The sequence below is a fragment of the Bactrocera tryoni genome, unplaced genomic scaffold (genome assembly GCF_016617805.1).
Source record: "Bactrocera tryoni isolate S06 unplaced genomic scaffold, CSIRO_BtryS06_freeze2 scaffold_25, whole genome shotgun sequence".
Classification (NCBI taxonomy): Eukaryota; Metazoa; Arthropoda; class Insecta; order Diptera; family Tephritidae; genus Bactrocera; species Bactrocera tryoni.
The window spans coordinates 7,324,146-7,338,517 of record NW_024395977.1 but is presented as its reverse complement, the minus strand read 5'-3'; the positions used below and the strand labels follow the sequence as shown (position 1 = coordinate 7,338,517).

Below are 14,372 nucleotides of genomic sequence, written 5' to 3'. Positions count from 1 at the left end.
CGTGTGTTTGTTGTTGTGCCGTTGTAAATCTGCAATTCTTGCACCGTGCACCGGGTTTTGCAAGAGCAAGAGAATACCCCTAATGGAAATTTAAGAAAATGCAAAATTTAAATGTATTTGATGAAACGTTTTGTAATATAATGCATAATGGATTTGTAACAGGTTTATTTATTTTATAAAGTATTAAAAGGTCAAAAGCCAAAGTAATGCACCATAAAATTATAAAAAAAAGACTTAAATAGTTTTGTTATATATTAAAAGTCGAAGATATAATAATTTTTAACTTGTAAATGTAGAGAGTTGTAATTTAAATGCCAAAAATTATGATTTTGACCGAGTTGGTTACAATGAAAAATTATCTAAAAACGCTTATTTTGAGGCGCTTCAAACTGTTAAAAATGCTGGCCATCCCTTTATCGCTGGTTGTTAGTCCGGAAAGAATGAAAAAAGTATTTTTTTTTTTCAAATCTAAATAGCCCGTGTGGGCGAGCAATAGCAATAAAGTTGTCTGGACATTAAAAGTTGAATGTCGGGATATTATATAATACAATGGTATAGACAAATATTTTACATGTTTTACTAAAATGACAAGTAATTTAAATGTTTCTGATTTTTATGAGCATGAGGATCGCTCCTTGGAATATGTTTTGGAAAATATTCTTAGCGATCAAAGCAATGATGGCAGTGACAACGAGTTTCAGCATTTACAAATGGAATTTAATTCCATTCTTCTGAATGGGTGTGATTGCAATGTTTCTCAATTTGGTTGCCTTGAATGTCATGGCAGGAACTATAAATGGCTTCCAGAAACAGGGGAATTGGTTTTAGATACAGACAATAGTGGAGATCTTATTTACGAGTGTAGTTCGTCATGTAAATGTGAACCCTCGAAATGTACTAATCGACTTGTTCAGAAGGGGCCTAGGGCTAAACTGAAAGTAGTCCATTCAAATTTATTTAAATCCAAAGGATTATTTTCAGGTGATCATATACCTAAAGGAGGGTTTATTTGTGAATATGCAGGAGAAATTATTTCCCGTAAACAAGCCCATAATCGTTTAAAGAATTATGAACAAAATGTAAATAACTACATTTTGTTTATGATTGAAAGAATCAAGGAGGGGCATGATAAATCTTCCACTACAACAATTATTGACCCAACCAAAAGGGGAAATATTGGCCGATACTTAAATCATAGCTGTAATCCGAATTGTGAGGTACGTTCAGTTCGGATTGATTGCCCCATTCCAAAAATTGGTAAATTTTATTAGAATTGTTTATTGTATGTATCTATTCACCAATGATGGCTTTTATTGTAATTAACAGCCATATTCGCAAAGCGAGACATAAGCCCTGGAGAAGAGCTCTGTTTCCATTATAACGAGGGAAACGAAGTTGTGTTAGCAAGACAACGACGTATCTGCTTGTGTGGAAGTGGTAATTGCACAGGATATATGCCCTATACTTCAGATTAAGGATATTAATATACTTATGTTAATAACTGGATGTAGCAATATAGCTTTTTCTAAAATAAATATTTGCAAAAAGTTTACATTTCAGTTCGCTTGTTGCTTTGTGGTTCTCTGATTTTTAACCGCAATGTTTTAGTAAAAATGACAATCCTTAAAGGCGTTCTGAGCTTTTGCAGACTTCTCTGTCTATGATCTGCAATTTTTTCGGTAATGCAAACTTCAGCCTCTCCGAGCCGTTCGATACCAAGCGAGTTTTCACCTTAGGAGATACCCTATCGTGTGACTTCTTCAATCGAAAAGTCAAGGGGGGAGCTATGTTGTCTGATTGAGCTCCTAGGGACCGTGGAGGTCCTCTGTTGGCCACTCGGATTGGGCGGCGCGGCTGGCATCGAGTCCAACCCGGGCCCGGAGGAATTTTTCTGCTGCGTATGCGCAAAACGGCTCCATCCAAACTAGACCTCGGCCAGGTGCAAAACATGCAATGGATGGAACCATCTTAATACCTGTTCAGGCTTTAAGAGTCACAGGGAGTGGACCACGAGTTACGTGGCCCCATGTTGCCTACGCAATACTGCGACACCAGCTTCTATGGCTGTGCAATCTGCATCCAGTTCGCGCTCATACCGAGTGGCCAACAGAGGACCTCCACCGTCCCCAGGAGCGCAAACAGGCAACATAGCTCCCACTCTGACTTATTATGTGTATATATCATGAGACATGTTTTTATGTTTACAGCTGATAAGGATTTGTTGATGTTCTTAGGTTCGTGAGTATGATAAGGAATGTTATCTTCCTTAACTCTCCCCTCTGTTAAAATGAAATGTCCTTATTTCAAAGGCGCTGTGTTTGGAGTCGCTGTACTTCCATTTCATATAGCTGCTCGAAAACTCGGCGTTTTTTTGGCTTCTTGTTTAATCTGGTAACATTTACATGCCTTTACTGAGGCGTATATAAATAATCCTAATATTATTACTAAACGAATAGCATAGCTTAGGTATTTGTACATTTCTTGTATATTAGAAATTTTATAACTCGATTTGGATTCTAATATTTTCATAATTTTGATTTGTTAATTTTGATGATCATGTGTTATATTTTTTATTTCTAGGTCATGGTTAAAATATGTATTATTATCTAAAGCAGTGCTAATATTATACTGAATTAATTTTGTGCCTGTAATATTTTGGCCGTTCCATATATGGTTTCCGTCAATTAAAATATTTCCGTGATCTAATATTAATAATGGCACATTGTTTTCTTGAACAATGTTACAATATGCTTTGTCCTTATTTAGTAAAGGGATGGTACAATTATCTTGCAATTATTGTTTACAAATATTTATTCCTACATTATTTTTACACTTAGATACTCTCATAAATTTATTTTCACATTTTGCTATTTTTCTTTCAATTTGTAATTTTCCATGTTTGTAGGCTATCGGAATTAAATTGTATAATTTGCATTTATTATTAATGATATGGTGTGATTATCGCATTCCTGTACATACATACCTGGATATCCGAATATTCTAATATATTTATGACAGGAACATCAAAAATTTCATTTGAAATCAATACGTGAATATTGTTCCAGTTTAAAGTAAAAATTTCCTTTTCTAGCAAAATTAATTGTATTTGTAACTGTCTCTAACTCTTTGTAAACTTCTCTGATTACAAATTCTTCTACGACAGATTTCGGATCTAATTTTTCTAATAATTTTTCAAAATGAAAGCTAATCTTCCTTTGTTTGTTATTTTTTTCAATTAAGTAATTTAAGCCTGTTTTTATTTCTATTAAATCGTCATGGTCTGGTGTTCCTGTGACGAATTTTATAATTGAGCCTACAAAATTTAGTGAACGTCGTGCACTATAGTTTGTGGGAATTCATTGCGATTTGAAAGCCTCTATTTTACTGACAGAATAGCCTCTTCTTCATTCGGATTTGCATTATACCTGTGGGCACACTAACAAGATGCATCACATCTGGCAGCACTGTTTGTCAGTTATTCTATTGTTTTTCTATGTATATTCTTGGAAATTTACGGTTTCCAACTAAATTCCTATTCTTAGTTTACAGTTTTAAGAAGCGTCACTTTTTGTACAGACGCCGTCAAGAATACAAGTGTTTAAGATCTCTTTAATAAATAATCGTTTTAATATTAAATGTGGTGTCATAATATTTCCACATTATGGTGACCCCGACGTGATTAAATTGGATCAAACTTTGTCTCTCCACGCGTTAAAGTACAAATGAGTGCAAACGTTAATATTAATTGCAAATTCACGGTCGTTGTAATTTCTCACTCATCAGTGTCTAAAAATTTGTGCAAACCAGTGACCACGTGCTCTCAATCGATTCATTGACATGCCATTAGAGCATTCGCCAAACACGTCCACCAGTAATCCAAACGTCTTGACATCAATCTCCTCGAACATGAACACAAACGACCCAACTGTGACCCAGAACACTGCATCAATTGTAGCTGTGTCCAGCTGCAAACTCCAGCAGTTCTGGTCCATCCAGCCTCGTTTGTGGTTTGTTCAGGTGAAGCAGTGTTACAGGTGGCCCGTATCACAAATGACGCATCACGTTACAATCAAATCGTTAGTGCTTTGGAAACTGATGCAATGTTACAGCTAGCGGACTTCCTGCAGAATCCACCAGAGACCGACAAGTACGCGAAGCTGAAGGACGAGATATTCAAGCGGTTTTCAGAATCCAGCGACCGCCAGCTTCACCGAGCGCTTACGGCGGGTCAACTCGATGATAAAAAACCTAGCCAGCTCCTGCGCCAGCTCAGAATTCTCATGGGCAACAGGGTCTCAGAGGACTTACTGCGTATAAAATGGTTGGCATTGTTACCACCATCAACCAGCCGGTGTCTCAAACTACTCAGAGATGCCCCTCCAGATTAGCTTGCTGAAGTTGCAGACGAGCTAATGGAAAACCAGGCTGGCCATTCCGTTATGGCTACACATCACCAGCCTGCCCAGGCAGCACACAGGGGCGACAAATTCGAAAATACTCTGCTCACCAGCATGGCAAAGGACTTGTCCGGCCTTAAACTTGCCATAGCCGTCCTGGTGACCTGTATCAAGGACAAGGGAATTACTCGAGACCGACCCCAACCTGCATCTGGTCGTTTCCAGCAGTCATCATCTTAGGAAGAACCAGCCTCAGACAAGAACAAGTTCTGTTATTATCACCGTCTCTATGGGTCCAGAGCCAAAAAGTGCGAGCGTCCTTGCACTTTCGACTCATCGGCGGAAAACTAACTTCGCTGTCGACCATCCAGCCGGCCGGCGACAGCATAGAGGCTAACACACCACCAACCAGAGAGCATCGCCTTCACATTCATGAACGCACAACAAATATGAGATTTCTTGTCGATTCTGGATCAGTGATCTCTCTCATGCCCAAGTCCGCCATCACTCACATGCTCACAGAAGATGATCTGACTCTCTTCGCAGCCAACGGGACCATTATCCGAACCTACGGTCGAAAAGTCATCACCATTGATTTCAATCTTCGCCGTACATTTAATTGGTCTTTTATAATCGCAGATGTCAAGTCAGCCATTCTCGGTGCAGACTTCCTGGGCCACTTTGCATTGCTTCTAGATCTCAAAGGACGATGTCTCATCGATACAACCTCCTCATGTACAACTCAGGGCACACTATCTGAGGCCACGGTACACAGCATTTCAACAATCGATCGCTCAATCTGTCCTGGTGCACATGACTCCAAATACCTGCAATTACTCAACCTATTCATCGACATAACTCATCCCAGCACCACTCCTGTCACAGCCACTGACAGTCAAGTCGCTCATCACATTGAGACAACTGGGACACCAGTATTTGAGCGCCCACGACGTCTCACCGGCGAGAAACTACAAATAGCTAAAGATGACTTTGACCTCCTGCTACATCATGGCGTGATCCGTCCATCGAGCAGCCCATGGGCCAGCCCTATCCATATGGTGCCAAAGAAAACAGGTGGATGGCGCACCACAGGTGACTATCGAAAACTAAACGCAAATATAGTTCCAGATCGATATCCAGTCCCTCATGGTGATGACATTCTCCTGCGTCTCCACGGATCCACCGTTTTCTCCACCATCGACTTAGTCAGGGCTTACCCTCAGATACCCATGGCCATGTCAGACATTGCCAAAACAGCTGTAACCACCCCTTTTGGACTTTTCGAATTTCTGGGTCTGCCACCCGGACTATGCAATGCCACGCAGACTTTTCGAAGACATATGGACAACATCCTCAGAGATTTAGACTTCGTGGGCTGCTTCATAGACGATCTGACTGTCTATTCTCAGTCCCACGAACAGCACCTACGACATCTCACCACCATCTTTGAAGTCCTGCGTGCACATCATCTCACCATCAATCCAAAGAAGTGCCAGTTTGGCAAGTCTGAAGTCATCTACCTGGGGTACACTATCAATAAAGACGGCTACGCTCCACCCGCCGAACGCACGCAAGCACTCGCCGATTACAGAAAGCCAGAAACCGTCAGCGATCTACGTCGTTTCCTGGGGTTCGTCAACTACTACCGGCGAGCGATCCCTCAAGCGGCCCAGATACAATCACCACTGACGGACTTTCTCAAACATGTCAAGAAGAAGGACAACACTAAAATCCAGTGGACACCTTCTGCAGATCAAGCCTGGCAAGACTGCAAGAAAAGTGTCATCCAAGCTCTGCGCCTGGCTTTCCTCACACCAAACGCCATCCTCTCATTGAGATCCGACGCCTTGGATACAACCATTGGGGGCGTTCTTGAAAAGCGACGCAAGGACTCATGGCAACCACTCCCGCAAGCTCAGTCCAGCAGAGACCAGATACTCCACGTACTATCGTGAACTTCTAGCCATCTTTGCCGCCATCAAGTTTTTCAAGCCCATTCTCGAGGGAAGAAACTTCAGCATCTTCACCGACCACAAGCCAATCATCTACGCATTTTCTCAACGTGCTGACAAGGCATCACCTCGCCAACTACGTCTATTGGACTACATCTCACAGTTCTCAATTCAGATTTTCCATACCAAGGGCACAGAAAACGTCGTAGCTGATGCGCTTTCAAGAATTAATGCCATAACCATGCCAACCAAACTTGATGCTGAGACCATTGCGCTGGCACAACTCCAAGATGACCAGCTTAATGATCTCCAATCCAGCACATCTCTCAAGCTGCACCTGTTGAACATTGAAGGTCATGATACACTATGTGATGTGACCAATAATATTGTGCGACCTTATCTTCCACAGCCACTTAGACGCCAGGCCTTTGACATCATCCATGGTCTTTCTCATCCTAGTGCCAGGGCCACAGTCATGGAACTCACCGGAAGATTCGTCTGGCCAGGTATTAGAAAAGACGCACTCCTCTGGTCCAGACACTGCATACCATGTCAACGTTCCAAGGTCCATTGTCACAATCGCACCACACCAAACCACATTGACGTACCAGACAATCGCTTCGAGCACGTCCACCTGGATCTCATAGAGCTGCCAAGAGTCAAGGACCTTCGCTACTGTCTGACGATCATTGACCGCTTCAGCAGATTGCCACACGCCATACCACTCAACAACATGACAGCTGAGACAGTTGCACACGCCTTTTACACTCAGTGGATTTGTCAATTCGGTACACCATTGACAATCACCACTGATCAAGGTCTGCAGTTCGAATCAGCACTGTTCACCTCACTCTCACGAATGCTGGGCACTCATCGTATCAGAACGACGCCGTATCATTCTCAATCGTATGGTCTGGTGGAACGGTGGCACCGCACACTCAAGGCGGCTCTCATGTGCAATAATGAGACACCTTGGCCGGACATGCTACTGTCAGTTCTACCAGGACTCCGAACAGCATACAAACCAGATCGGAAAGCATCTCCTGCTGAAATGCTTTTCGGGACTACACTGCGTATACCCGGTGATTTCTTTGATACAGCAAGCACACCAGGTGATCCAGAAACATTCGTGAGGAAATACAGGCAAATCATCCAAGCAATCAGGCCAACACCAACTGCTCATCACACCAAACACAAGCTGTTCCTACTCAAAAACCTTGACACGTGCACCCACGTCTTCAAGAGAGTAGACTCCATCAAGAAGCCTCTGCAACAACCCTACACTGGCCCCCATGAAGTCATCCAGCGTGTAGACGACAAAACTTACATCATCAGGATCAATGGGGCAGACAAAAAAGTCTCAATCGACATGCTGAAGCCAGCATACATTGAGTTAACAGACAACTCACAACCAACACCTTAAAAAGTCCAGCAGGACTTTATTTGAGGGGGAGTACTGTGGGCACACTAACAAGATGCATCACATCTCGCAGCACTGTTTGTCAGTTATTCTATTATTTTTCTATGTATGTATATTCTTGGAAATTTACAGTTTCCAACTAAATTCCTATTCTTAGTTTACAGTTTTAAGAAGCGTCACTTTTTGTACAGATGCCGTCAAGAATACAAGTGTTTAAGATCTCTTTAATAAATAATCGTTTTAATATTAAATGTGGTGTCGTAATATTTCCACATACCTGTTCCTCATTATATTTTCGTACGGTGTAAGTACAGTTGTTAAATTAGCTACATGGTACAAAAATTGTGTGTCTTCAAATAAATACACTGTGTCTGTCTCAGTCAAAACAAATTTTCTATTACTGAGGTCAGTCACTAAATCTGCAAAAGAGGAGTAAATTGTAAATAATATTATAATACCGCTGTACATGCTGTAGCCTGTCTCCGAATGCTGTCCTTATGGATAATTTTTCCTCTCTCAGTTAGAATGGTTGCACCGCGATCTTCTTTTACAATATGTTTATTATATTTATTGGCACTTTTATTCCGTCTGTTCGTTCGGGGATAAATTATATCTCCTGACTTATATGTGATTGTCTTTCTACCTTTATTGTGATGATTTAATACTCTTCCTTGATTTTTGAGTAAAATATCTTTTATTTCCGGATATTTGTCCCGATTGAAAAATACGTCTTCCGGTTTGTATCCTGTATTTGAATGGATAGTTTTATTGTGCTGTCGTACCGCGTTAAACAATTCTTCGCCAGAAGCTGCTAGCTAAGCTTGTCGAAATTTCGATTAGCGTACTGTGAACTCGTTCAACTTGACCGTTCGTAGTTGAATGGTGTATTGGAGTCAATGCATGTGTAATTTGAAGTCTGTTATTCACTGCCTTCGCTACGTTGCCTACGAACACATTTTCGTTATCAGTCATAAGATGTTTAGCGTTGGGGTACACTTGAGATAATATTTCCTCTATGTACCCATGACAATTTAGTTTGTTTTCCAGTTTTCGTAAGTAACAATATTTTCAGTACTTATCAATAGAGCTGATGTATATATTGTTGTTCATGTGAAATATATCCATCTGTATGTATTCCCCTACTTTTGTTGGAATTGGAGATTTTCCTATAGGTTGTTTTTTTGGATGTCTTTCATACTTGTGTTGTAAACAAATTTCACATTTTATTGTTTCTGCACTACACATTTACTTCACGTTGGGCCAAAAATGTGTAAGTAAAATTTCTTGTGTGTTATTTTTATAATTGCGGTGAGCACGTCTGTGTGTCTTTACTACTAGTTCCTTTTGTTCCTCTATGTTTATAACATCTATCAATAGATTTGGTGATACTCGTATTACAAATGTGCATGTTGGAAAATTAGCAATAATGCCATCTTTGACATGAAATAATATTTCCTCGTCTATTTTTAAAGCGTTCGTGACAGTTGGTCTTGCAACTTCTTTTAATTTTTCTATTAAGTAATTCTTGGCTTTGTAGTGTATTGTATGACGAAGTCTATTTGGAAAAATTGTTTTCGTTGATACACCTACGTTGGCTGGATCATAAATATGTAGGTACAATTTGATTTCTAAATGAATTCAATGGTTGTTTCACCCTTTTGAAATGTTCTACAGGTGAACTTTCTGCCGAATGTTGAGAACAATCAGTAGTCGCATTTATTTGTTGTCTTGATAAAGCGTCTGCTACAACATTTTGGTGTCCTGGTTTATAAACAAGTTTTGCTCCATATTCTTCAATTAAATTTTTCCACCTTTTTAATTTCGTATTCGGATTCTTCTCTGATATTGAATATATGAGTGACTGATGGTATGTGTAAATAGTTAAATTTGCTACCCCATATAGATAGTTTCGTAACTTTCGAAGTGACCAAACTATGGCTTTGTCATTTGTGCTATAATTCTGTTCAGTATCATTTAATGTTCTTGAAATGAAGGCAATTGGTTATTTATTTTGAGATAGGACTGCCCCAATAGCAAAATTACTTGCATCACTAGTTAAGTCAAATGGTTTCGAGAAATCTGGTTGAAAGAGTTCTGTTTGTTCCTGAAGTGCTATTTTTATTTTTTGTAGTGCATCCAGTGCTGCCTCATCTAATTTTATGTCTACTTTAGAGCTCTGATTTTTTGTTATCATTCCTTGATCTCCTCTTAAATGAATAGTTAAGGGCTTAGTGATAGATGCAAAATTCTTAATAAATTTTCTATAATAACTAGCTAATCCTAAAAATGACCTTAGTTCTTTAAGCGTTTTTGGAACTGGGGTATTTTTTATTGTTTCAATCTTGTTTGGATCCATAGTAATCCTATTATGCTTAATGATGTGGCCAAGATATTCCACTGAGTCTTGAAAAAAATGTGACTTTTCGTCTGAAATTTTCATATTGGCTTTATGTAATGCATTTATTATAGTTGAAACGTGTTCAACATGTTCTTCGGGTGAGGAAGAGAATATTAATACATCGTCTATATATACATATGCAATTTTACCAATATATTCTCGTAAGATATCGTCTACGCATCGTTGAAAGATTGAAGGTGCGTTTTTCAACCCAAACGGAATCCTAACAAATTCATACTTTGCTCTATTGACTACAAAAGCGGTCTTTTCTCTATCGGATTCCTTTATTAAAATTTGATGGAATCCTGATTCTAAATCTATAGTTGAAAATACTTTTGCTTTTCCTAAATTTTGGATAGTCATATTTACATCAGGTATTGGATATCTATCTGTGATTGTCTGAGCATTAATTTTATGGAAATCAACTACCATTCCCCTTTTTGGCTTACCTTGTTCGTCAGTGCCTTTTTTTGCAACAGTCCATATGAGTGAATTATATGGGCTTTTACTTGGTTCAATAATTCCATTTTTTAATAACTCGCTAATTTCTTTATTCAAAAAGTCGTTATCCGCAATGAGATATGGATATTGTTTTGTCCATATTGGTTCCTCTGTCTGGGTCCTAATTATCACCTGAATAGTTGTAGTGAAAGGAAGAGTTTCACTTATTTGAACGTTTTTTTTGCATTAGTTTTCTAATGTCTTCTTCGTATTGAGGGTTATTGATAGTAAAATTAATTTTGTGTTCTACGTTATGGGTCACTTCCTTCTGGTACTTTAAACTATAATCAAATAAATTCACTTCTGCTTTAAGAGTTCTAAGTCCATGTTCTCCTAATATCATATCGAATTCATTTAGCTTATCTATTTCATAATATACTAAATCATATCCATATGTCCCAATCACTTTTTTGAATTAATGACTGAAAAGCCATGTCAAGTTATTGTTTTAAAAGGAATACTTTGTATTGACTTACCGATATTACATTTGTTGCTAATATAATTATTAGTTGATCCTGTGTCCACTAAAATTGTAACGGGTGTGACGGTTAATCCACATTTTGTTTTGATACAATGCAACCCGTTTACTCGCCTTAAAAAAGTACTCGGTGTCTCAAAATGTCCATCGTAGTCTGTTTGTGCGGTTTTGTTGGTGAGGCGGATTCCTTGGTTAATTGAAGTAATATGTTGGCCTCTGGTACTGCTTCGAATTGTCCACTTCCATTGGTTCTGGTGCAAGTTATTGTTGCGGTTGATAATTCCTCTGTATTCTGACGTTTGGTCTGTATTGATGATGTTGTCCGTCCTCTATATGTGAATAAACCTGGCCTTCGTTGAAGCGAGGATTATATTTCCTTTTATCATCAGGTTGATGGAATCTTTGATGCTCGTTCCTCCTTGGTAGATTAGAATGTACCTCGAATTGACGATTCACATTGTCGTGGTAAATAGTACTAGCTACTGCGTAAGCTGTTTCCAAATCTTTAGGGTTATGACTATACAATGTCCAACTTGTATATTTGCTATTTAACCCTAGGATGAAGGTCCTTACTGCTTCCTGGTTTGCATAGTCTTTCATAGAACCATTGTTTTGGTTTTCGGACATCTCAATTTTTGATAATGCCAAGTTAAGCGCTTTGCTCACTTCACTGTGGAATTCGGCTAAGGTTTTCCTTCCTTTTACGATCTTGTTCATTTCCTCTAAAAGGACGTATATATGGAATAAAAATTCATCTTCGTGTTGTGGTTTGTAAGAATATCTGCTGCTGCTCCTGTTATTTTTGTGCGTACTATACCAAGTGCACTGTAGTATCTAGAGTGGTTGGTGAATCCTTCTATACCATCCATAAAGGTCCATACCTGCGATCTCCAGGATCTATATTGATCTTTGTTTCCATCGAACCGTGGAAGTGCTTTGAATAATTCTAGGTGAAATTCCATGGGATCGTTTATGTGCAAGCGTATTGCTTCATGTTGATCGACCATTGATACTCCTTTAAACGATTGGCTTGATTCAATCGCTGATAGTCGATTCTGCATCTCAATGCTTTGCTGCTGCAAAGTTTGAGTTAGTACGTCGATGTGTGCGCGTAGTTGTGCCATTTCTGATGTTATCGTAACTGATTCTGATTTTCTACGACTGCAGTGGATTTTTGCCCTTTTTTCCTCCCGGAAATTCTTGATGTGCTCCAGTTTTTAGTGGTGCCTTAGAATTCTGTTTTTGGTCCAATTTTTCAGGAACCCGATGTGTCTTTCTTTAGGACCGTGGATTTTGGTTTTTTAAGTCTAATATTTCAAAGACTGTTAAATAATAATAGTTTTGGGTTTATTATTATTCTTTATTGAGTTCAATATACCTTCTTGGTTTGTGGTAATACTAAGACTAAAAGACATTAGGTTTGCATACAACTATTTGTACTATCGACAAAACATTCATGTTGTTCTGTTGTGTTCTTATTTTAAGCTAATAAATATTTTTGGATAAGTTCTTATCTGTTACTGATAATTACAATACATTATTATGTGTATATGTCATGAGACATGTTTTTATGTTTATGCATGCTGATAAGGATTTGTTGATGTATTTGGGTTCGTGAGTATGATAAGGAATGTTATCTTCCTTAACTCGCGCTACTTCGTGGTGAATACCGTTTGGTGCTAGGCGACTTTAACGCGCACCACGATCTTTGGCATTCCTGCCTGTCAAATTATCGTAATGGGATGGAGCTGGCGGAACAGGCTGACGATTCGACATTCTGCACAATGAATGACGAAGCCCCCACCAGAGTTATGGGCACCTGGAATAGCTCGCCCTGTATTACCCTTGTCTGATAAATAGCATAACCTGGCGACCTATGCTTACTCTCGCATCAGACCATCTGCCCATAATTATCTCGATCGAGAAACCTGCCGATTTCGTTTCTCTGGACAACCGTAACTTTGATAACTTTAATAAAGCTAACTGGGTCGGCTTCACAGGATTTACTGATAGCACTTTCAACGCTCTACCCATTCCTAAGAACGTATGCATTGGCGAAGGTCGATTCCGCAAGGTGATCACAGCAGCTACCGCTCGCTTCATCCCGGCTGGACGAATAGCCCCCCCAATTTCCCAACCGAAGCAGTCGTTTTGGCTAACGAGCGCGACACCTTACGCCATGCCGATCCCTTGGATCCCCGAATAAGGGATCTCAATTTGGAGACTCGGTGTATGGTAAATTATCATAAGCGGACGAAATGGATAGACACCTGAAGTCTTACAACCTCTCCACCGGTGTGAGTAAGCTTTGGGCTACTGTCAAAGCTTTGTCTAATCCGAAGAGACACGACGACCGAGTTGAGGTTCAATTCAATGGTCATGCCTCTTCGGACCCGAAGAAGTACGCGAGCTATTTTAGCCAACAGTTTACACTGCACCCTTCGGTAGACAAAGTCAAACGATGTGTTAAGCGACGGCTGCGCAAAATGCCAAACGACTGCGCGCCACTTACTTTCACCGATGAGGAGGTCCAGAATGTCATCAATAAAGCAAAATCCTCTATATCCATTCACCAAGGTCGTCAACCTGTCACTGACCACTCGTCAAATACCCGATGTGTGGAAAGTCCGAAGAGTGGTCCCACTACTGACACCTGGGAAACCCACCAACAAAGGGGAATCTTATCATCCGATAACCCTCCTCTCCCCAGTAGTGACCTGAGCCTATCCAGCAACCAGCATGGATTCCGAAAAGTGCACAGCACCACCACAGCACTTAGCGTCATAAACGCTCAGATAGTTCGGGGCCTCAACCAGAAACCACCCTGTGAGAGAACGATCCTCGTAGCGATGGACTTGTCAAAAGCTTTTGAAACAGTCAACCACACAATGCTACTGCAGGACATTGAGAAAACTACGCTTCCTCCAGAACTGAAGAGGCTGAACGGTCGTCAATCATCCGTACTATTTCGACGTGAAACATGTAAACTGAGAAGAATTAAACCGGGGGTTCCGCAGGGTGGTATCCTATCCCCGTTACTGTTTAACTTCTACATCTCGAAACTCCCGCAGCCACCAGAGGGGGTTCCCATAACCCCGTACGCAGATGATTGCACGATATTGACGTCGGTCAATGGAATTGATGGCACGTGTTCGAAAGTATGCAACTACCTCTCCGACCTTTCTCGTTTCCTCACTGCACGGAACCTCACACTTTCCCCCACCAA

General features: G+C 40.1%; 1 protein-coding gene across 2 annotated transcripts; it reads left to right on the top strand.

Annotated features, from left to right (window-relative positions):
* Positions 1 to 531: 531 nt before the first annotated feature.
* Positions 532 to 1,552, top strand: LOC120780461 (probable histone-lysine N-methyltransferase set-23). 2 transcript variants are annotated; one of them, XM_040112735.1, is made up of 2 exons: positions 532 to 1,217; positions 1,327 to 1,416. In XM_040112735.1, exons 1-2 carry the CDS (start codon positions 585 to 587, stop codon positions 1,348 to 1,350), a joined length of 657 nt encoding a protein of 218 aa, XP_039968669.1. In that variant the 5' UTR covers positions 532 to 584; the 3' UTR covers positions 1,351 to 1,416. The 2 variants fall into 2 exon arrangements, with proteins under 2 accessions (XP_039968669.1, XP_039968668.1); XM_040112734.1 differs by having other exon boundaries at positions 534 to 1,257; positions 1,327 to 1,552.
* Positions 1,553 to 14,372: the final 12,820 nt, after the last annotated feature.

Excerpts from the sequence above, each read along its gene's own strand:
- LOC120780461 (XM_040112734.1), top strand. The coding sequence starts at position 585 with ATGACAAGTAATTTAAATGTTTCTGATTTTTATGAGCATGAGGATCGC. Across the intron at positions 1,258-1,326 it reads TTGCCCCATTCCAAAAATTG|CCATATTCGCAAAGCGAGAC; the intron begins GTAAATTTTATT and ends TGTAATTAACAG.